Source organism: Neofelis nebulosa, chromosome 17 (assembly GCF_028018385.1).
Source record: "Neofelis nebulosa isolate mNeoNeb1 chromosome 17, mNeoNeb1.pri, whole genome shotgun sequence".
NCBI lineage: Eukaryota > Metazoa > Chordata > Mammalia > Carnivora > Felidae > Neofelis > Neofelis nebulosa.
Genome location: NC_080798.1, coordinates 47,563,598 through 47,587,691, shown reverse-complemented (window position 1 = coordinate 47,587,691; position 24,094 = coordinate 47,563,598). Strand labels below are relative to the sequence as shown.

At 40.4% G+C, this 24,094-nt stretch overlaps 1 protein-coding gene across 8 annotated transcripts in view; it reads right to left on the bottom strand.

The window, feature by feature from the left end:
* Nucleotides 1–24,094, bottom strand: part of PMFBP1 (polyamine modulated factor 1 binding protein 1) — a 51,069-nt gene that overhangs the window by 24,958 nt on the left and 2,017 nt on the right. For 2 of the 8 annotated variants that reach the window (XM_058707882.1, XM_058707881.1), the window contains exons 1-7: nt 23,368–23,660; nt 22,525–22,596; nt 17,270–17,425; nt 8,488–8,730; nt 5,710–5,931; nt 2,985–3,155; nt 1,877–1,987 (exon numbers count right to left, since the gene is read on the bottom strand). In XM_058707882.1, coding sequence (XP_058563865.1) covers nt 1,877–1,987; nt 2,985–3,155; nt 5,710–5,931; nt 8,488–8,730; nt 17,270–17,425; nt 22,525–22,575 — 954 coding nt within the window. In that variant the 5' untranslated portion in view covers nt 22,576–22,596; nt 23,368–23,660. Of the gene's footprint in view, nt 1–1,876; nt 1,988–2,984; nt 3,156–5,709; nt 5,932–8,487; nt 8,731–17,269; nt 17,426–22,524; nt 22,597–23,367; nt 23,665–24,094 lie in introns of those variants that run through there. The other 6 variants (XM_058707880.1, XM_058707879.1, XM_058707883.1 and 3 more) reach the window with 5 other exon arrangements.

The window sequence follows — 24,094 nt, the reverse complement described above, 5'->3', positions numbered from 1 at the left end:
CTTGGATCCCAGGTTCAGGTATGACTGACTTAAGATCTCACCAAGGAAATGCAAACTGGTGCAGCCACTGTGGAAAACAGTATGGAGGTTCCTTAAAAACTTTTTTTTTTAATTAGATTTTTAAATGTTTATTTATTTTTGAGACAGAGAGAGAGACAGTGTCTGAGCAGGGGAGGGGCAGAGACAGAGACACACACAGAATCTGAAGCTAGCTCCAGGCTCTGGGCTGTCAGCACAGAGCCTGATGTGGGGCTCAAACCCATGAACCACGAGATCAGGAACTCAGCTGAAGTCGGATGCTTAACCAACTGAGCCACCCAGGCACCCCTGAGGTTCCTGAAAAACTTAAAAATAGAACTGTCTTGGGGCGCCTGGGTGGCTCAGTCGGTTAAGCATCCGACTTCAGCTCAGGTCACGATCTCACGGTCCGTGAGTTCGAGCCCCGCGTCGGGCTCTGGGCTGATGGCTCAGAGCCTGGAGCCTGCTTCCAATTCTGTGTCTCCCTCTCTCTCTGCCCCTCCCCCGTTCATGCTTTGTCTCTCTCTGTCTCAAAAATAAATAAACGTTAAAAAAAAAATTAAAAAAAAAATAGAACTGTCTTATGATCCAGCAATTGCACTACTGGGTATTTACCCAAAGAATACAAGGAGAGTAATTCAAAGGGATACATGCACTCCTATGTTTATAGCAGCATTATTTACAATTAGCTGAGATACGGAAGCAGCCCAAATGACCATCAACTGACGACTGGATAAAGAAGATATGGTATATTCCATATACAATGGAATATTATTCAACCACAAAAAATAATGAAATCTTGCCAGTTGCAATGACATGGATAGAACGAGAGGGTATAATGCTAAGCAAAATATGTCGGTCAGAGAAAGACAAATGCCATGATTTCACTCTTATTTGGAATTTAAGAAACAAGACAAATAAGCAAAGGGGAAAAGAGATAGATATAGAGATAAAGAGAATCAAAAAACAGATTCTTAATTATAGAGTACAAACTGAAGAGGGGAGGTGGGTGAGGGAGTGGGTTAATAAATAGGTGATGGGGATTAAGGAGTGCACTTGTCATGATAAGCACCAACTGATGTACAGAATTATTGAATCACTGTATTGTATACTTGAAATTAATATAATGTTGTGTGTTAACTAACCGGAATGAAAATAAAAACTTAAGGGGCACCTGGGCGGCTCAGTTGGTTAAACATCTGACTCTCGGGTTTTGGCTCAGGTCATGACATATCTGGTCTAACAGTTCAGAGCCTGCTTGGGATTCTCTCTCTCCCCCTCTCTCTGTCCTTCCCTTGCTATCTCTCTCTCTCTCTCTCAAAATAAATAAACATCAAAAAAAAAAAACTTAAAAAAAAGATCTCACCTAGGAGAGCACTGAACCTAGCTTTGGCTACTAGTTGGTCAAATCTTGCTATTTGTTTACATGGTTTAAATGCTTATTCACTGTTAGAAACAATTTTTGAGATGGCTTTGAATTTTGAAAATAATGAGTTTTTGAAAAAAAGGACTGATTGTGAATAGATAATCTTCCCTAAATTTGGTGCTCTTCAACTCCAACCAGAAACTAGAAAGCTGGATGGTCCTTTTGAACCTAGCAAGCCAAGAGGAGTCTCTGTCTTATTTAGGAGTACTGTTGAAAGGGGGTTAAGAAGCAGGTGTAATTCCAAAATTCAGCCACAAAATGGAATACTGCCAGACACATTCGTTGGGACTTGGCATACATTACATACAGTATCTTTGTGACAGGGCCAACCAAGGTCACACAAATACAGAAATGAAAAATAAGCAAGAAAACCCAGAATCAAACTCAACTACATTCGACACCCCAGGCACAAATAAGCAAAAGTTTGCCTACCTTTTTAATGTCTTCACAATCTTCTGAGGAGCTAGGAGGATGTCTGTGTGTGGCTGTATAGGAAGCAAAATCTGCTTGTAATTTTATCAAAGCCTCTTCACGCTCCAGAACCTGCGTATAAGTATAGGTCAGTCATGCTGGGTGATAAACAGAATGTGATTATTACTAGACTAATTTTGCAGGGTGTTCCTTTTTTCAGCCTAAGTTCATTGTAATATTATACAAGTTATCACACACTTCCTGTGAGCTTAGTTCAGAGAAAGAATTAGGTTCTCAATCTTACATCAAGGTTCAGTAAGGCATAGGCAGTGGTTTGTCTCAAGTCTGTCAGTGGCCACATTTTGGACTCCCTCCTGAACCTCTGTGTGGTCTAGTTTATGAGGCAGAAGGTTCTTTAAAAACTGTGATGGAAAAACATACCTGATGTATCAGAGGACAGGATTCAAAGTTCAAGAATTAAAGAAGGAAGTTTCTTACGCAGTGGGTGGATGTGTATGTACTTTAAAAAAATTTAAAAAGCATGAAAATTTTGTTCTTGTTGGTTGAAAATAATTCAAACAAAACCCAAATCATCAAAAATAAGTGAAATCTCCTCTCCATTTAGTCTCCCTTCTCTCCCTTCCACTAGGGGGCAGTGGGTACTATGGGCAATTTACTGTACGTACTTCCATAATACGATCAAAGAGTTTAAAAAACAAAAGTGGAACTGAACTACTCATAGTATTTTGCAACCTTTCTCAACAATATATCACAAACATCCTTCTACACAGTCCTTACAGATCTACTTAATACTTTTTCTTGGCTGCATATTACTCTACAGTATGGATATCTCTTTAACCATTTTAAAAAAATTTCTTCAACCATTTCCCTATTGATGAACACTTAGGTTGTTGTGTGAGAGATTCTAAGTCTCTTTAGAATCTTGAACTTAGTGTGGGTTCGGGGGATGCATCCATGGAGAATATGAACAAAAGGTGGGGGCAAGTATAATTAAGATATTTGAGGAGTCTTGGGGAAAGAGATTACTTTAGGTGACCCTTTTCCCCTCCTTTCTTTCTTCATGGCATTATTTTTGGTGTCTCAGAAAAATGTTCTAGAAGTCACTTACCAAAGCATTACTGCAGGCTAGTTTATTTCGAAGTTCCTGGATTAGATCATCCTGTTCAGAGACCTTTTGCCAGACTTCAGACAGTCGTTTCAGGGTCTCCTGATGCTCTTGAATCATGCAGGAAGAAGTATATATATGCACCTTTGAATGGTCACCCTTATTCTCAGGGTCCTGGGATATTTAGAAATAATGGGTTGGTTTTGTTCATGATATTCGAGTTAACTTCAGAATAACAGAAGCATGGAAAATCTCTTTGCTCTATATTCTAAAAGTTCATGTTCATATATGTGAATCATATCTCCCTAAGTTAAAGAAAAAAATTAACCAGTGCATACACGTGGTGAAAACTTCAAACAGTTCATAAGAGGATACACTGACCCTCCATGACCCAGTTCTCTTCTTCTATGACAGTCTGTGTTACCAATTTTGGGGGGTATCCTTCCAGGGATATTTTATGTATATACATATATATACATCAGTATATATACTGAGTTGGCACTTCAGAGTAATGGGAAAGAGGTTCAACAAATCAAGTTGGGACAGCTGGAGACCCCTCTTGGAAAACACAAAATTATGTATATCTATATTTATCTATCTACCTATATATGTAGATTCTCTCTCTCTCTCTCTCTCTATCCATCTATATCAATTCCAAATAGACTAAAGATAAAAACATGGAAGTACAAATCTACAAAAGTGCTAAAAAGAAAATGAGGTAAACTTTTATGATCTTGGGGGTAGAGAAGGTCTTCCTAAGCATGAAATCAAACCTCGAATCTATCAAGGAGGCCTCAGAGATTTAACTCCATAAAAATTTAAAATTTCTGTATAGTGGTGTGCCTGGGTGGCTCAGTCAGTTAAGCGTCCGACTTCGGCTCAGGTCATGATCTCACAGTTCGTGAGTTCAAGTCCCGCATCAGGTTCTGTGTTGACAGCTTAGAGCCTGGAGCCTGCTTCAAATTCTATGTCTCCCTCTCTCTCTGCTCCTCCTCTGCTCATGCTCTCTCTCCTTCAAAAATAAATAAAAACACTAAAAATTTTTTTTAAAACAATAAAAAAAATTTCTATATAGTGACAAATACCATTAGTAAAGTAAAATGAAAAGGTACAAACTGGGAGAAGGTATTTGTCACATATGTAATACAGCACTATTACACGTAGTATATTAAGAAGTTCCTGTAAGTTGATACACAGAAGACTAAATACCCAATTAAAAAATAGTTTAAGGATTTAAATAAGTAATTCATCAAACAGATATCCATATGACCGATACACTCATGAGCAGTGCTCAATATTTGTCAGCATGGAGGTGTGGGCACTGTGATGTGCCTCCCGGGCTGGAAGGTCTGCCCTGAGACAGCCCTCAGTTGTCAGCCCTTTTTGGGGATTGCCTGGGCTGAAGAAAACTGCTTTGCCCAAAGTCATGCCTCTTCCTAGGGGCAGTTCACACTCAAAACTGATCAACATGGAGCTAGACGGTTAGCTCCTTTCCCCCAATTTGGGCCCTTTTTGAAGGTCTGTTCAGCCCCAGAGCTCCCCACAGGGTTGGCTAAGGCCTTTGTTGGGACTGCATCACAGCTCAGCTTCTCCCCCTGCTCAACCTTGTTTCCTTCTCCTTCCTGTCACAGGTGCTGATACCCAGGGATCTCCCTACCAAAATGTACTGCTTGCCAATTTGTCTCAGAGTCTGCTTGGTGGGGAGCCCAACCTGCAACTGTTAGAATTAAAGGAAATGAAAACTGTAATGAAACACTTTTTTTCCCCATGCATCAGGTTAGCAAAATGTAAAAAGACTGAAAACATAACCATGGGAGTGAGAGGAAGTAAGCTCCCTTTATTATTGTTGGTAAAGGTGTAAACTGGGAGAACCTTTTTGACATTCAATTTAGAAGTATCTTTAAACATTAAAAATAAGCATATCCTTTGGCTCAGCAATCCTACTTCAGGAAATTATCCCATAGGAATAAGGATGTTCATTATAGCTTGTTTGTAATAGACAAAATAGGTCAGTAGATGGTATAGTCATACCATAGAATACAAGGAAATGGAAATTGTCAAGATCTACATTTAAAAGGCAAGGTGGAGAACCACATTTATGAAATGACCCATTTATATAAAAAGAAAATCCTAACCATTTATATATGTAACTGTATAACAAAAGACTGAGGAAGATTCCCAACAGATTTTTCAAATGATTACCTAAGGGGAGGAGGGGGGGGTGGGGTAGAGGAGGCTGAAGGCAGGCTTTCAAGTTTAATCTCTGTAATTCTGTCTAGAGAGCCTACATTGTTGTATTACTTGTGTAATTAAAAAAAGCAATTAAAGGAAAAAAAAGGGGATTCAGGCATTTTGGCTCTTCTTTGTTATCTTTTATGGGTTTCTCCCCGTTTGACCCTGAGGTATGGTATGCATGAGTCCTGTGACCTACATGAGCCCCCCAGCCAGAACCCCCCCATGAGAACATGGAAGATTTGAGAGTCCAGTTATTAGAAATGCTGCATCTTTATATTAATTAAGGAGCTTCAAAATTCCTAGGGAGGAATCTTAAAGGAGATGTAAAGGCTGGAAATTGAAAGCTGAGGGCTCCAACACTGAAGGGAGGGAACGACATCTGGTTGAAGGTTTGGGTTTCCCTCAGAGGAAGCAGGGACTGTTAGCAGGGACAACCAGGAAGCACGTCCACTTGCTGGAGTGCCTGGTCTGAGTGGTCTGGGGTGAGTCCTACCTGACTGACGATCCCGCTGAGCTCCCCCTCCAACATCTTCACTTGGCACTCCAGTAACTCAATGTTGCTTAGGGAAGTCTGGTATTTATCCCTGTAGAGGTTTAGGCTCCTTTCTAGGGAGATGATCTTGTCCTCGGCCAAAGCAAGTTGCTCCTGTGCCAAATGGAGCTTCTCCCCTGTGTTCTCATTATGATTTCCCATTTCCTCCTCATAGATAATCACCTGTTGGTGTAGGAACGAAACCACACTGAACTCATGGAGGCATCTCATGAGGAAAGAGCACGGGTATCAGACCCCACGCAGAGGAGTCTTATGTCTTAACTAGAAGCCCAGATGTTCAGAATAGGCCCAGCACAGATTTAAAAGCTATGATATACAAGATCAGAATGTTAATGATTAGAAATAAAAAAAAAGATGGTCCTATTTGGATGGTAAACTTCTTAAAGGCAGGGGCCATTTTCTATTTCCCATTCTGCCTGGCATGTAGTAAAAACTCAATAACAACTTGTCAGTTGATTAATATGAATGCATTTCTATAGCTCCATTTTTTTAAGGGCTTGAAATGCCAGTATTCTTTCCTTCCCAGGTATTCTCTAGAGATCAATTTAGAAAAAGTGGAGCCCCTCATGCACACAGCAAAGTTCCTGAGAGACCATGGGGGAACAACCCCAAATTCCTCTGGGACTTGCACAATTCTTATCTAGATTCCTTTCCTTCCTAATCAGTTAATTAGTCAAACAACTGACAGGTATTTATTGAGTGCTCATAAGCAATGTCTTGGGTGTTGAGGGGATATGTTGAGGGGATAATTTGGGGGAATATGTGATTTATAACTAGCAAACAACTGTCTAGAGTTGAGTGTGCTAGGTTGTATGGCTAGAGTTATATGTATTGAAGGAGAAAAGAGCGGGAGGGTCATCAAGGAATGTTTCATCTTGGTTCAAATAGTTCAGTGTAGAAACTGGATAGAACGCATTCTGTAAGTCTAAGCTATTTATTGGCATTTGAAGTTCCTCTTAGGAAAAGGTCACTTAGTTTGAGATGTTTATTAGATAAGGGAAAGAGGAAAGGAATATTTATGTTCAAATGTCTATAACCGAAGCTGTCAGTGACTTGCTCACATCCCCTTGGCACTCACCATTCCTTTGCATGCTAAGTGCATTCCAACCACAAACATCTTCAACTCATTGCCTGAGGGATGCTCTGGCCTCAGGAGCCCACTCAAGCAGAGGAGAAAGACAAGGCAGGTTACAAGTACTGGGGAGTTAAAAGCCTCAGGTGCATCCTTCAACCACTGACTGGGTGGGTTGGCATGGGATCACCATGTTCTACACTTTCTCCCAGGGGTCTCCAGAGGGCATGAACCCCAGGTGCCCACAGCAGGGGTCTTGTGATTTTCTTTATGGGCTTCCTGCCTTTCTTTGACTCACTTCCCCACTCTCTATCCGGGATCACCTCCTGAATAAACTACTTCCATTCATTTCCTTGTCGTAGACTCTCTGTTGGGAAACACAACCTTCCACAAAGTTTAATGCTACTGAGTAACAAAGTATTGAGGAAACTTGGCAGAATGTTGAGAGTAATTTTTTCCAATGCTTTCCTTGTGTGAGATCTTTGTCAGTGACTGCTACTTGCCAGATCCCACATCAACTCTCCCCCTCCTCCTTCATAGTTGAAACTTGACTTCATTTGGGATGGCAGTGCACCTCACTAAAATACATTTCCTTGGCTTTCTAGAAACTAGCTGTAGCCATATGACTAACTCTGGCCCATGATGCATAAATGAAAGTGTTGTGTGGGGCTGCTGGAAGGTGTCCTTAAAAGAGAAGAGTGTCTTTTCCTCTCCTCCTCCTCCCTTGCCCCCATCCTGATTATTTGCCCCCATCACAGGATGTGAAGTTTGGAGCTCCAGCAGCCATCTTAGGAGACCTAAAAAATGGAAGTCTGGAGCTGATGATGGTGGACCCAAAAGATAGGACCCTAGAATTGCAGTTCCTGAAATAGTCCTAGACCATCCACCTCCAGCCATCTTAGCACTATCCTAGAGAGTCTCTGGAATTTTATCTCAAAAGGCAAAGGAAGAAAATAACAGGGGAGGCTGCCTGTCTCATTACATAGAACCTATAGTTTTTACTGCTGCTAGTGCTACCAATGCTTAACTGGCTTAAATTCTATAGTTTTGGTCTTTGGAATTGACTCGGGATTCCACAAGGATGCTCTTTCTGGTTTAAAAAATACTATCCTGGCACATGAATAGAAATGAATGTACAGAATATACTTAAGTCTCTATGATCTAAAACTCCAGTCTGAAAAAATGACCAATCTGGTACTCTCAGTGATTGACTCAGACTCAATGTCTGGTTATCTTATCAACTATCAAAGTGCTAAAAATTTATATATTATCAAAATCTGATTTTTCTAAAAATGGTTCATTTAATGGATTTTATGCCTCTTTTTTATAACCCTCAGAGACCTAGAGTCTTTTGCATTTAAATTGCAATGGTAATAGGATGGAAATGATGGACCTATATGCACACCACACATACACACACCGTGTGCCCCACATGTATCGTTAGTGGAGCTCTCATTTATGCCATTCTGTTTAGTTCCCTCTGTTTGGTTTCAAAAAGAATGAGAATTAAAGAGGGAACATTGATAAAACCTGCTCAGGATATTAGGAAGTTCTCTGTAAGCCCACTTTCTGTTTTCTAGTAGGTACGACCTGATTTCTGTAGGTATATGGGCAAGGAGACATTTCCATAGTTATTCTATGTATACCTCATCTTCTTTTAGTTTGCAGTGATGGTGGAGAAGAACCAGGTCAGAAGTCTGCTTTTCTAGGACGGACTGATACTGTAGGAGGGAACAGTAAGAAGTCTGTAGCTCTTCTGTGCGAAACTCCAGTTCTTGCTGGAGAGCAAGCAATTTTTTCTTGAGTTGCTGGAGTTGCCTCAGATGGCACTGCTTACTGGGCTCAAACTCCATCCGCGGCTCCTTGAATGCTAGCACTTGCTTCTTATTCTGCAATTGAGATCAAATATATGGAAAGAACTTTAGGTTGTCGCTCAGTTTGCATTCATTCTTTGATTTTTTTCACTTGTCCAACAATTCACATCCATCTATAGTCATCCTTTCATCCACAGAACACTTACTAAACACTTCACTGTATTCACAATGAAAAATCATTTTATATTTCCATCCTGTAAGGAGGATTTGAAAGAAAAAAAAAAAACCTAGGTCTTTCTTACTATTTGGATCTACCAGGCGTATTATTTGGGCCAGAAGAAAAAAACATACAGCTAAAGAATCTAGAAAGTAGTATAAAGATACACATGTTAATATGGGTTTGTTTGTTTGTTTGTTTGTTTGGTCTTCAATTTAAAAATAACCTAACTGACCTAGAATGTAGTGAATTTCTGGTCAGTGTTCTTGGACTGAACTCGATTATTAAAAATGCTCAGATAAAAAGGCAAACTCGGGGCGCCTGGGTGGCTCAGTCGGTTAAGTGGCCGACTTCGGCTCAGGTCATGATCTCACAGTCCGGCGTCGGGCTCTGTGCTGACAGCTCAGAGCCTGGAGCCTGTTTCAGATTGTGTGTCTCCCTCTCTCTGACCCTCCCCCGTTCATGCTCTGTCTCTCTCTGTCTCAAAAATAAATAAACGTTAAAAAAAAAAAAGGTAAACTCTTGGGGAAACAGCTTTTTGGAATGCTGGGAAATGGGAGGCAGAGCTATCATTCAGGGACATCTGGGCACAGACTCTGTTGTCTCCTCCTGAAGGAAGATGTGACCCTGTAGATGCTGAGTGTGTGTGTGTATGTATGTGTGTGAGAGACACAGACAGGGAGAGAGACACACACAGAGAGAAATAGAGAAATAGAGAGAGAGAGAGAGAGAGAGAGAGAGAGAGAGAGAGAGAGATCTCTTCCTGCTAATCCACAGTCAACATGAAAAGCTGCTATAGACCCATCTTATGTTTTTACTCATTCATTCAATAAACATACATTGAGCACCTGCTTTGTATCAGGTATACTGCTGGTAGGATGTATCCCTGAGGTATTTATTACAGTACACTTGAGGTCTTTGCACTCAAGTTTCTATATTTGCTTGCCCACCATCCTTGATGACATATGAAAGAGAGGTGGATGAAGAGGGTGGCCCATGGGCATTCCTTAACTCCCACTTCTGCTTATTATCCTCCTATTCATTCTTTAAAACTGTCCAATTCTTGCTTTCCTTGTTTTCCCTGCAAAGTTGCCTTTGCACCAATACCATACACTTTACTGGCATGTCTTTAATATGGCATTTCACATTCCACCTTGCATTGCAGTGACCTCTGTATATCTTAACTTCTAATTAGATTATAAACTCCTGGAGGCCAGGGGCCATGTCTGCTTCTATAGGACATAGAGATTTATACACAGTTAGGTATTAAAGGAAAGTAGGAAGTAAAACAGAGAACAGACAATATCATTGGCTCCCAAAAATGTGAGCTTGTGGTCTCGGGCTAATTAACAGAGTACTTTCAAATTTTTAAAAAATTAACATTTTTTACAGTGTTATTGAAGTATACTTTATATATCATAAAATTCAACCATTGTAAGTGTACAGTTCAATGATTTGTTGAAAATTTATATAGTTGTGCAACCATTTTACAATCTGGTTTTAGAACATCTCCATCACCTCAGAAAATTCTCTCATGCCCATTTGTCACTCCTGTTCCTACCCCAGCTCCAGGCAACCACTAATCTGCTTTCTGCCTCTATGGATTTGCCCTTTCTAGACATTTCATATAAATGGAATTGTATGTCATCTTTTGTGTCTGTCTTCTTTCACTTAGCATAATGTTTTTGAGGTTCATCCAGGCTATAGAAAGAATCAGTATTTTGTTCTTTTTTTTTATTGCTGAATAGTATGAATATACCATATTTTGTTTATCTGTTCACCAGTTGATAGATATTTGGATTGTTTCAGCTTTTGGCTATCCTGAATAATGCTGCTATGAGCATTAACATAGTAGCCATCTGCAGATGTGATATTTTCCTTTAATTTGTTTAGCAAACATTATGGTGTACCTACTATGTGTCAAGCACGGTACCAGATATTGGGGATATAGAAGCATATAAAACAGGGGAGGGGGGAGTCAGCAAATTAAGTAAGTAAATAATGTAGTGTATTAAAAGGAAAAAGTGCTATGGAAGAGAGTAAAGCAGGGGAGAGGGATGAAGAATGCTTGCATGGAGGGAACTGTAGTTTTGAATTAAGAATTTTAATGGAGGACCAAATTGAGAAGGTGGTATTTGAGCTAAGATTTGAAGGAGGCAGGGAAAGAGCCTGGTGGGAATCTACAGCAGGAACATTCCAGGGAGAGATAACGGCTTGGGCTAGGGCTTGGAGGTGGGAGATGCCTGGTGGTATCTGAGGAATCACTTTGTTCTGGCTGGAGCAGAGAATGGGGGAGAGTGGTACCAGATGAGGTGAGAAAGAAAGAGAGGTGAGGTCCTTTCAGGGCCACATAGTCCATTCTAAAAACTTCAACTTTTCCTTTCAGTGAGATAAAAGGTCATTGGAAGGTACTGAACAGACAAGTGAAATGATATCCTTTAGATGTTACAAAGGCCCAGATGTTACACACTGCCCATTCTACTGAAAATCAACTGTAGGGAGGCAAAGACTGAAGCAGAAAGACCAGCAAAGAGGCTGCTACAAGAATCCAGGCAAGAAGGGATGGTGGCATGGACCAAGGTGGAAGTTGGGAGAAATGGCTGGATTGTAAATATGTTTTGAAAATAGATTCCATAGGATTGGTTGCTGTGTTGGATGGTCGGAGATGATGATCATCCAAGGCAAATCGACTCCAAGGTTTTGGTCTGAGTAACTGGAGAGACTGAAGTTTAATGAGATTAATTTTGTGAGAACTGGGACTGAAAAGAGGGAAAACTTTCTCTAGTGAGAGTGAGTGGGGTGGCTCAGGTAAGAGAAGGGAAGCTCGGCCCAGCTCAAAAGGAGAAAGACAAAAGCTAATTGTGTCAGTTCATTCTGAATGAGAAGACTGAAAATGGACCATTGTGGTCACCAGCAAAAGAAATCCTAGACAAAGACAAGCCAAACTTTTGGCCTGAATATCTGGTGTATGTGGCTGAAGGGAAGTTAATGATGACTTCTTTCTTAGGCCAAACAAAGCAGAATTTTGTATTTACTCTGTGCAGCTATAATTGCCAACATTTAGATGGAATATTTTTAGTTAAGTGTTCTCATTCTTTTCAAAATAAGAATGTTGCTATTCTTGGGGTGCCTGGGTGGCTCAGTCGGTTAAGCATCCGACTTTGGCTCAGGTCATAATCTCATGGTTCGTGGGTTTGGGGCCTGCAATGGGCTCTGTGCTGATAGCTCAGAGCCTGGAGCCTGCTTCGGATTCTGGGTCTCCCTCTCTCTCTGCCCCTCTGTCCCCTCCCCCACCCCCAATAAATAAACATTAAAAAAAATTTTTTTTAAATGTTGCTATTCTCAGAACTCATCGATGAATGAGGTTCAAAGAGAAGGGACTTGGGAGTGGTATGTGGGTGTGTGTGCATGCACACATACATGTATAGGGGGATGTTCTCAACTGCCGAAGTCTTCTGTCTCTGCAGGTAAGCTGGGGGTGGAAAGCTACTTGGAAAAAGACATGGTCAAGAATAAATATTAAATGTGGCTAGAGCCAAAACAAGGGGGTGAACATCCTGGGGTAGGGTTAATTCAGAGGGCTTATTTTAGTGAAGCAGATAACCAACAAAATCCTTATCAAATTTTTCCCAAATTCAGTTTTTCTTGGCTTTGTTGAAGTTGATTTGATCTCTGAAAATTATAAAAACTGGATTCCTGGTCCCTCCGGTACTTGTGTGTAACTGTTGATTTGGACCTGCCTCTCTAGTGATGGATATATATGACCTAGTTGAAAACAAACTGTGCTCTCTTCACTGTTCATTCTTTCTTAGTTTCCCCTTATTTCCATGTCCCTATTTTCTCTTCATCACACAAAAGAATGAAAGAAGTGCTCTTTGTTCATTTTTTTTTAAAGTCAAACTTTTTCTTTAGGGTTTCCCCTCCTAGAACGTGGTACATCATCTAATCTTAGGTGTGTTCATAATTGTTCTGTGGCTTGAAAGCCTCCTGTAGATAAAGAATGTCATTTCCTATGTGTATAAAGCTCAGCAAACTGTTAGTGATACTGGTGAACTGTTAGTTCCAATTTCTCTTCTCCAGAGGTCATGTGGAGTCTTCTGGGTTTAATTTTGGTTTGAGGTAACATGATAGGCCAACCAGATGATGAGAGTTCATTCAAATCTTCCAGTACAGGGCAAACATAATGCCTGGCCAAATTTGTCTGGTTTTGAAGATCCAAAGAACTGCCCATATCTGCAGAGAAACTAGAGTTTCCTTGATGAGAATTTTAAACATTTGTACACTGTAGATACCATTGTGTTTAGAGGTCAAATTTAAAAGTCTTGGAGAAAGGCCTGGAATTGTTTGAGACCTATTAAATTTCTACTTATGTATTCTTAACTATTCAAAAGATTATTTTGTCTTAATTCTAAATTAATAGAAAATGACATGTTATGGATTAAGTCTGCATTTCACTTACAGATGTGCCAAAGAGCAGTATGAGAAAGGCATCAGTGCATTTTCTACTGCCTCTTGTCTTCTTTTTTTTTTTTTTAAGTTTTCTTTCTAGTGAAGACATAGATATTTTATGAGATTCTGCTTTGACCTTTAAACTGAGATTTGGAGAAAATAAGCAAGTTGGAAGTAATCTTCTGGAAGTAAGATTAGTTCTTGAAGTTACCATTCAGAGTTGAACGGTTCCAGAAGGCTGTCAGGTCCACCATGTTTCTCAGACAGATTTCTATCCAGGCCTCAGGTGTTTTAAAAGATGGAGAGCACTGGCCACCTGTAGGAACCTGTTGCCATATTTAGTCAATTTCTCAGCCCTACTTATGGTCAAAGAGATTATAGCTATTGCTCTTTCCTTGCCTATGTGGCTACTTGATCACAGAAGGAAATTAATTGGCCTGGCATGATTTGCCTTTTGAGAAGTCACTTTGGTTTCTACCCAATACTTTGTGCTTTTCAAGTTGATGCTAATTGATTGATGTTAAGTTCTATATTTTCCCTGATATTGAAGTTAAGCTGACAGGTCTATAATTACCAGGATTGTCCTTTTTCCCTTTTTAAAAAGATGAGCACTTCATTTACCCTTTTTCAGTCTACAGGGACTTTCTTTATCCTCTTGAGTTCTCAAAAATAATCGCTAGCAGCTATGTAATAACACCTGCCAATTCCTTAAGTACTCTTCAAAGTATGTCATCAGGTCCTGCTGATTTGCCTAAAGCCGGCTTTTCAAAATACTTTTTAACCATTTTATTCCCTATTCTAGTTTGCACTCTCTTCTGTCTCAGGTTGGCATTGCTCTGATAACTGGATCCCTGCTGCCTTTTCCCCTTCATTTAAGAACTGAAACTCTCATCTTTCCCCAGTCATTGTCATGAACTTCTTTATTTTAGAGGTGTTAAGCGAGGTATTTTCTCTGTAACTCTAGTTTAGCCTTTTATCACTAGATTAGTTTGTCTGTTACTTTTCATTTCTTCTACAAGTTACATTGCTTGTACTTTCTTGTATTGGTAGAGTGTAAAACTGTGTGTTTAAGTGACATGCATTTCTTTTGGATACATCTTCATGGTTCAGACATTTTTCTTATCAGTGATCTCTGCTTATCAGAGATTCCCTTTAAAGAAAAAAAACCTCTTTATTTTGGAATAGTTTTAGATGTACAGGAAAATTGCAAAAGTAGTATATAGAATTCCCATATGCTCTTTACCCGTCTTCTCCTAACACTAACATTTTACATAACTATAGTACATTTGTCCAGCTAGAAAATTAACATTGGTAGATTACTATTGAACTACATACTTTATTCGGATTTTATCTGTTTTCCCACTAATTTTTTTTTCTGTTCGAGGATCCAATCCCAGATTCCACAAGGCATTTAGCAGTTCCACATAAAAAATTGTTTTTCATTCCCAATGACTCAATGTCAGTCATATTTCTGTGCCATAATTTCCAACAAGGATGTATTAACCTGTATTCAACTGGTTACTTTTATTTTCAGAAATCAAATTTCTTGCCCAGTTTTATGCTAAGAATAGTGTCCTATGTCCACTTCAAAGATGAGTTTGGTAATCTAAGCTCTACTGAAAATCAGGGTGTTCTCCCCAGGCCACCACCGGGGCCAAAGGGGCCTGGGAAATTGCACAGAAAGACCTTTCTTTTTCTAATTTGATCATTCTTTTATTATGATATCTCTGCTGTTCTTTTCTCCTTTCACGTTAATTGAAAGGTTCCTGGGCAGGTTCAGGACTACAGTGAGGCAAGTGCAGATTTTAAGAAGGCATTCAGTCTCCGGGTTGGCACCTGAGGGTGAGTGCCCTATAACATTTGTACCCTCAGTACCTCATTTGCTTTAGCTATCTCTGTTCCTGGTTTTGGAGCATGACATATTCTTGATTTACCAGGTTACCCACCCCCTGCCTGCCATCCCTGTAGTTACATGTTAATATCCGATGTAGTATTTTAATTTTGTCTCCTAATTCTAGTTCTTAATTATGACCTCTGGTTTATTTCTCCAGATCTTTGTTAGATAGTAGTCAAAAATTTCAGAAAGTCTTGGGTTTTCCCCTCTGTTCCCATATTACATTTCCTTGTAGAAGGCAGATCTTGCAGGGATTTTCTGAGTGGATGAGTATAAGTCTACGTCTAATTGTGTATTTGTATGCGCAGTCTCCAATTTAAATTCTGCACTAAGTGCTAGGAAAAAAAGAGAGCCTGTTTTAAAGCTTATTTCAAGCTGTTAGACCTTCTTCTGGGCAATTAGGATAATAAAATGCGATTTAATACCTTTCTCCTTCCAAGTTGCTAGGTACATTTATAAGCCACATGGCTATCCCTGACTGGGGGAATAAATAAACTTGTGACAGAAATGGTGAGAATATCAAAAAATGTTAATATTTAGAAAGAAGTAAATTATGATAATATTCTTCCTGAGATCCATTTAGGAAAACCAATGGATTTTTCTATGTTTGTGACCTCCTGGAGAAAGGACAGTAACGCTCAGTAGGATAAGGTGGAATTGCTTTGTTGGTAACATTTTTAGGACTTTGTAGAGGAAAAATCTGTGGTTTTGACAGAGAGGTAGTAAGTCCTGAAAGAAGTCTAATAGACACAATTAAGAGAGACCAGACCACAAATATTGAAGAAGACAGCGGAGTCTTACACAGTCTTACACAGCTAAGGCTAACTAGGGGGTCTAGCAGCAGATCTATGCAACCAGTAACTGCTTCATGTTTGCCAAGGACTCAAGTCCCTAAAAAGATATGAAGACTGCAAATAAGGCATCTTATAAACCCAAAGTTTTCAGAGAACTATGGGAAAATATCTTCCAGCTGGCTTCCCAGCTTCTGGGGATAAATTTAGAGGTGGGTTTACAGAGCCTAGAACTAGAGTTTCCAAAAAGAGAAAACCTCAGGCTTAATTGTTGCCTCAGCTGGTGAACTGCCTAGCCTACAGGTAAGTATTAGTTCAAAAAAGATAATCACGCCAGGGGAAGATGATCATGCCATTGTTCATACATGTGCAGGACAAGTGTTACTGAGTGTCTTGGCTTGCACACCTCCAGAAGCAAGCTCTGTGGCATGGGACTGAGTGTTAAATAGTAGTTTATGTGGGAAGTGATCTTGGGGAATTCAGGTAGGTGGGTGGAGAAATGAGACAAGGAAGGGGGTGTTATCACGCTAGTTACCATTGTGGGTAGCTGGTGCAGGATCCCATTGAGGAACTCCAGGACAAAGAGCATGCCTGGAGTATTCTATGACTGAGGGCCAAGAGACATAGATTATTTATCCATTTCCCCATCAGTCGTTGGTTGAGGGCTGCTTTTGGGGGCATTAGCCATTCCACATTTGAGCTTCTCTGGTGATTGGGTTCCTGCATCTAGAAGAAAAGCTTGTAGGCAGAGAGCTGCAGATGTGGCAATAAAGATCACCTGCTGTGCTGATGATCATTGACACCTCTAAGTGAGTGGGACAGTTGTTATTTTCATGGTTGACTTAGAAGTTTTTCTAACATCCATTAGGAGATGCTACTCTCCTTATATAATTAGGATTTGGTCTTTTCAGGTCTTTTTTGGCCTCAGATGCTGTAAATCCAGGTGTAAAAGGCCAGATAAGGAAAAGACAGGGCCTCAAGTGTAGATGACCTTGGAGATAGCTAAATGAAAAAGTTCTGATGGCAGGGATGGGGTGTTCGTGTGTGTGTGTGTGTGTGTGTGTGTGTGTGTGTGTGTGTGTGAGAGAGAGAGAGAGAGAGAGAGAGAGAGAGCAAGAGAGTGAGAGAGTGCATGTATTTAATTCTGCTCAATAAATGCTCTTGAATGACTAGTGGAAGAATTTTCCATTATTGTTCCTGCCTAAGGAAGCAGAGGTGGAAGTTGAGGGAGCAGAGGTGGGTAGTAGCTGCTGAATCCCTTACGCGGTTGCTACTCATCATTGCCTCCTCCACACAGAGTTGGTTCTCCTGCAAGGTCTTCCCCTGTCTCTTGCAGACATCATGCAGATTTTTGATGTCAACTTGCAGGCTCAAGAGCTTGCTGTTCAGGCCGCTCACTTCTCGGTCTCTCTCCCCCATCTAGGCAGTCAGAAAAAACATGAGCATTAATTATAAACTATCAAGAAAATGCTTACTTTCGTTCACTTAACTGGTTGACAGAGACTTTAAATTTGCTGGAAATTTGTCCATCAACTCTTAGCTGTTATTACTCATCCAGTGTAACATTTACACAGTATCCATTTGCGAGGTGTCTGAGTGCTCTGCATTATTCAGACAATTACTTATTTACATTAATTAATCTTCACCCACTGCTGTGGGTACATCACAGACACTTCCTCTGTTTTTCAAGAGGAAGTCAGTGCCTAGAATAATTCCAGGCACCTCGCAGATGGTCTATAAATATTAATGGTTCTGCCACTGATGAAATGAACATAGTGAGATGTCAAATGAACTTGTCAGGACTATAGTGAATCAGTGATGGAGTTGATGTGGATTCTGAAGTGTTTTAACTTTCTCTTCTACCCACTAATCCAACAGACGTCCTTCACCTGTAAACTGAGTGCTATTCTGTGGAGATGTACACCAATGAGAATAAAAGTAAAATCCCTGGGCTGGTTGCATAAAATAATCTGTCTTTGATTACGAGTGAAAAAAATTAGCTAATTACAGCTAGGTCAGAATGGAAATTAATGATAGAGATCAAAGTAAAGTGTGCGGAGCCTAGTAACTTGGGTGGAGTCGGGGGTGTAGAGCTGTGGTAAGAAAGTGTGTGCTCCATCACACTAGGATGCCACCGTCCACTCTCACTGTTGTGGGTGGCAACGGTATAGAAAGAAATTAGGAAGAAGCCCTTTGTGAACCTATCCAGCGCTTTAGTCCTGTCACCGTGCAGACTTTTCATAACACTCAAGAGGATAGGCACTACCACTTCTGAGTTTTAGATGTTGGAACTGAGTCCGGTACTTTTATGGTACATGATTATCCAAAGCAGGCTCTTAGGCAAGGATTCCCAGCATCTATTAAAGAAACACTCCCAAGAGAAATCAACCAGGAAGTGAAGGAAGCAAGACAGGAAAAGAGGAAGAAACCAAGGAAGGGCACTATTTCAGACAAAGTTCTCAAGGCAGTAGCTTTTGCCTGATCCCACAGGGAACTCTGGAGCGTAAGTTACACCTCGGGAGTTTGTCCTGATTAGTTGCAAAAGCTGGGCTGTTAGACTCATTATCAGCCAGTCAATGGCTAAAGGCTGCCCCATGGGATATAATCTCCCAAGGACTTCCAGCTCTCTGCTCTTATGAGCAAAGTGACCCCAATAGCCCAAGGGCAATTCTTCTAAGAGCGTTTCAGGTACAAAAGCATACAGAAGCCATGGGTGCACAAAAATGGTAAAGTGATCCAAACGACAGTGCCCAGGGTCTCATAGCTGGTTGGCAGCAGAATGAGGAGAGGTCTGCTCTCCTGACCCTGTAGCCAGTGATCTGCCACCATACCCCACTGATTGCTCTGGCTTCTTAAATACATGAGCTACATAACACTCATCCCCAGGGGAGCTGGAGACCTGATATGGACATCATAAATCAAGCCTTACTGGACAGGTCAGTTTAAGACACCTCTGCACAAGGCCGAGGGGGGCCAGAGGATAACCACGAGAATCGGATACCACAATGTCAGAGTATTCGGAATTCAGAAGGTTTCCCAGAAGTGCTGCTGTCTCAGCTGATTTATTTCTTCATTTCCATTTAGTACCTGGATTTTTTTTTTTTTTACCACTTTACAGTTTAATTAGGTTAACGGCATGGCTCTGTCATTAAAAGGATTTCATTATCTCAAAACTCTCTCTCTTCCTCTCTTGCTCCTGTCCCTCGTTCCTCACTTTCAGAAAAATAACAGTGGATGTCAACTGCCCCAAGCATGTAATTACCATTACAACAATTTACCAGGGACTCTCTTAAGAGAATGTGTGCAGAGCAGTTAAAAAAAAAAAATGGTGTATGGACACTGTTTTCTAACTAGAAAAAATCCTTGACTCGACCTGGAGCAGAAGTTTGATTCCAGTTCTTTAAATTCCTTTTCTCATTGCTGCCACACTGGGAATAGGGAATAGAGGCTCTCTGGGGATTGAGACCCTAGGGATCTTCTCCCCCTGTTGCCACAGGACTCTTTCTTTGGCATCTATGAGCAGATTAGGCGACAATACAATGCCTGCTTTATAGAAGTGTCACGTGCCCCATACTCTTGCTTTAATGCTGAATATACGCATCTTAAGGTGAGGACCATGTCACCGAATTGTTCCATATGGAGCCTGGCACACTGTGGACTCATTAACAAAGTAGCAGTGATATACAACTTGAGCTTCTCCAACTTAAAAGCTAAATGCCTTCTCTTTGTCAGGCCAATAAAAAACCCCTCTCCCTCTACTTTTAGATGTCTTCTGAGCAGAAGACCTGCTTGCCACCATTCTAATGCACCAACAGGACTTCAGAAATGGATCTTTAATGTAGATGATCTCATCTAATTTGGACATTAGCTTTGACTGAGAGTGTCTGAGGCAATTTCTTCATTCAGAAAACAAGAGGTTTGGAATAAATAATTCTTAGAGGATTCTGCAAACCAACTGAATAACAAATGAGTTTTGTTGGATGTCAAATGAAATTTGCTTTTGAAATCAAAACTAGGGGCGTCTGTGTGGCTCATTCGGTTGAGTGTCCGACTCTTAGTTTCAGCTCAAGTCATGATCCTAGGGTCATGGGATTGAGCCCCAAGTCGGGCTCCATACTGAGCGTGGAGCCTTCTTAATTCTCTCTCTCCTTTTCTCTCTCTCTCTCTCAAGTTAGGCTCTGTACTGAGTGTGGAGCCTGTTTAATTCTTTCTCTTTCTCTCTCTCCCTCCCTCTGCCCTTCTCCCCCACTCACTCTCTCTAAAAAAAAAAACCCAAAAAACCAAACAAAGAAACCCCTAACCATTCACTCTGAAAGTCAAAATCATACAGGGGTTTTTATTCATCAGAACAGGTGTGGAAATGCTAGGAGAGCAAAGAGCTGACTCCCATGAACAACAAAAGATTTTTACTGTAGGCAGTTGTAAGAAGAGGAAGTGCTCACCTCAGAACTCCAGAAATGCAAGTGTTTCTGAGGTTCCAGGAAACTTAATTTCTTGCTAATATCTTGCACAGAGGTCACTGTACACTATTTCTAATCCTATCTACTTTATGAAGGCTAAATTCCAGGCAGATGCCTTTTGAGTATCAATATGTGGGAGGAATTGATTTAATCTGACATTTCATCAATCAAAGCTCTGTAACCAGTACTGGGGCATGAGAGGAACTGAGAGTCATAATGCTGACCTGCAGGCACCATCTGATCCTGCCCTAGATCTGAAGTCATTAACGATGGCTGAAATCACAAGCCTCTGCTGCTGGGTGAGTTTTCACTCATAAGCCATGCATTTATACACCCTGGTTTTACTTATACAAGGTTGGAACCTGGTCACCATTTGAAGGCATATGACATCAGCAGCAGCTACCAACCACAGGCAAAATGGTGAGGGCTGGTACTGCAGTTGCAATCCTGATAGTTATTGGAAAACAGATTATTTACTGAAGCAAATCTTCTGTATTGATTAAATGGGTCTTTTTCAAAGGGCATGTCTTCTCGAACATATATTTCAAAAGCTCAGAAGAAATTTTGCTCTAGACTTCAAAGTAGTGACAAATGGTTTCATGCTTCTTTTTGGGGGAAGCTGATGTGAAACTGAAGCCTGTGATTCAGAAGTAGTCTCAGAAGTCAAGAGCATTACAAAGATTTAAGATGGCAGCATTCTATGAAGGATTTGGCACTCAAACAAGAAACCTCGGGTGGTGGATTCCAGAGTAATTTTGGAGTCAACCAACGATACCATAAAGGTCATCATCTTTGGGAAATTATGTTTTTTACCTGAGGATAAAGACAAATATTTAACAAACAATGGAAACCATGACTACCATTCAATATGTATAAATTTCTAGTGAGAATTATGTTTTAAAATTATCATTGCTTCAGGAATGAAGCATTTTACTATGTAATAGTAGAGTTTACAGTCATATACAGTAATTTCAAGCACTGTTATCAATCTTACTAACTGTATTCCTGAGTTTACATTTCCCTCAATAGAAACATTGCAGATTTTGATTACTTATAATGGGAATTAATGGGCACTTATACAAAGTTTTGCCTGTGAGCAAAAATTTTGGAACCAATTTTATTCATCTAGTGAAGAATGAGTATAATTTTATTGTGTTCTAAGTTCTTTAAAAATTGGCACACTACATAAATATATGGTTTAGGATACACATGGCATATGACAGAGGTCAGCCACCTATGGAATATGGGCTGATTTTTATGGCACTTGGGCCATTGCTACATACTTTTCTCCATCATACCCTTGGACAAATTATTTCACTAGAGAGTAAGCTCCACAAGAACAAGGATATTTCTCTATTTTGTTCACTGCTTTATGCTCACCCCCTAGAACTATGCCTGGCACATCTAAGGCGGGCCAAGGATATAAGTTGAATGAAGAAATGCCCTTCTAGAAAATCCATGCCAGATCCTTGTTCCCTGAAGAATATGCAGCAAATTCTGTACAGCTTCCTGCAGTAATGCAGCAGGAAAGTGTTCATTAGAAGAAGGTCTGTTAAAAGCATAAGTCATGTGGGACAATCCTATGCTAACCTAAACATCCGCCTTAAAAGCTTTCTGGAACAAGTGAGGGAATAGGTAAACACAGTTTGGCCAAAATATTAGACTAATTAGAACACTCCATTTCCATACCATTCCAGATAAAGAACAACGTTGGCAACAATAGTTAAGATCTATTAAACACTTCTTATGTGGTGTTTTACACACAGTATCTTACTCAAACCTCACAGCAAGCCTTTGAAAAGGGTGCTAATTATTCATATTTTCTAAGTAAGGGGAAGGAAGCTCAGAGAGGGTAAGTAACATGCCCAATATTATAGTGCTAGTAGATGTGGACCACAATCCACTTTGTTCAAGTCTGGGCTCTTAAATGCTATGGTCTGCTGCCTACATCTCTGTGATATTTTGGGATGCTTATTACTGGAGTTTGGGGTCATGAAACTTGAATTTAATTGTAACAAAGGTTCGACTCCATGTGTGTAGAAGAGTTAGGAGCCTTACCTCATCTTTCATTTCCTTGGCACCTCTCAATTCTTCTTTAAGCTTTAGCATTTTCTGAGCTTTGTTATAAACCTGCAAAAGTCCAAGAATTTAAGATGGCAAAAATCGAAATAAGCCTGGCCCTTTAAAGGTTTTCCCATCTGGATGTGTGCTCTCAGCAGGGAGCCTGGAAAAATTTCCCGAACTGTTAGCAATACCTACTTGTCTGCCCATCTGTGTTTTCAAAAGCGTGTTAAAACCTTTACCAGAAAGACAGGACCAAGGATTTACAGGTTTCCCCCAGAACCAACACTTGGTGGGCCAAAGAGTTTCTTAATTCATAGTTTCTTGGAAAGCAAAAGTATTGAGATCTTACTTTCTAGATTTCTCACTATTCAATGGCTCAAATATAGTTAACATTATGCACTAATTATGAACCAGACAGAATGTGCACAACCCAACTTCATTCTCAGGATAACCCCACTATCCTTGTTTTACAGAGGAGGAAACTGAAGTCCAGAGAGGCTAAGTGACTTACCCAAGGTCACACAGGCTGTCTTACTACTCCATGAGGAGCTGTCATTAACTTATAACTATTAATTTGGAGATATCTGATGATGTGGTTTTTTCAAAGCATCAAGTTACTGTATGTTGGTGCTTATAAAGTTATGTAAAAACTATGATCATAGAGTGCTGAGAATTATCTATATAAAAAGCTTCAAAGAAAACCAAAGATTTTTGCACATGTGTGTGCATAACTACAGGATAATGTGTTTGAGGTCATAACGAACTGACTTATTAAAATAATCCAATTTATCATGTTTTTCATTCTAAGACTAAAGGAGATTTCCGCCAGGCACTTACCTGCAGAATAGTTCCAAGAATGAGAAGCTATCAAAAGACTCATTCTTTGTAATGAACCACATTCCCTACCCCTAATATAAGCCAAGAGGAAGAAAGAATGCTGGTGAGACATGGAATTTGGAATGTTTTATGGGGTTGTATTCTGATATGCTGCATTGTTTACCCTCTTTAGTCTTCGTGCACAGAAGTGCATCATGGGAGTGGGGGTGTAGCTCAGGCTTCCCCAGTAGGGAGAGGCCAGGTGATGCTGCAGTGACAGACAGCCCCCAAATTTCAGTGACTTAAAACCATGAAAGTTTACTTCTCACTGTGCTACACGCCCTTTATGAGTCAGCTGGGGCTGTTCCTCATTGTCCTCAGCTGGTAGAACCTCTGTCATCTAGTATGTTGCCTGTTGCCATGGCAGCAGAGGGGTAACATACAGGGTCTTAGAGTGGAAGTGACACACTTCACTTCGGCTCACATTTCATTGGCCAAAACAAGTCACGTGGTCATGCCTAACTTCTTCCTTTATCCCCTAAAGGAAGTATTGGTGTCCATCACAAATGATGTCCACACTAGGCATCTTAGCCAGATGGACTGCTGTAACAAAGTATCACAAACAGGGTAGCTTATAAACAACAGAAATTTCTCACAGTTCTGAAGGCTGAGAGATCCTTGACCAAGTCCCCAGCAAGTTAGGTGTTTGGTGATGACCTTCTTCAGAGACAGCTGTGTGTGTGTGTGT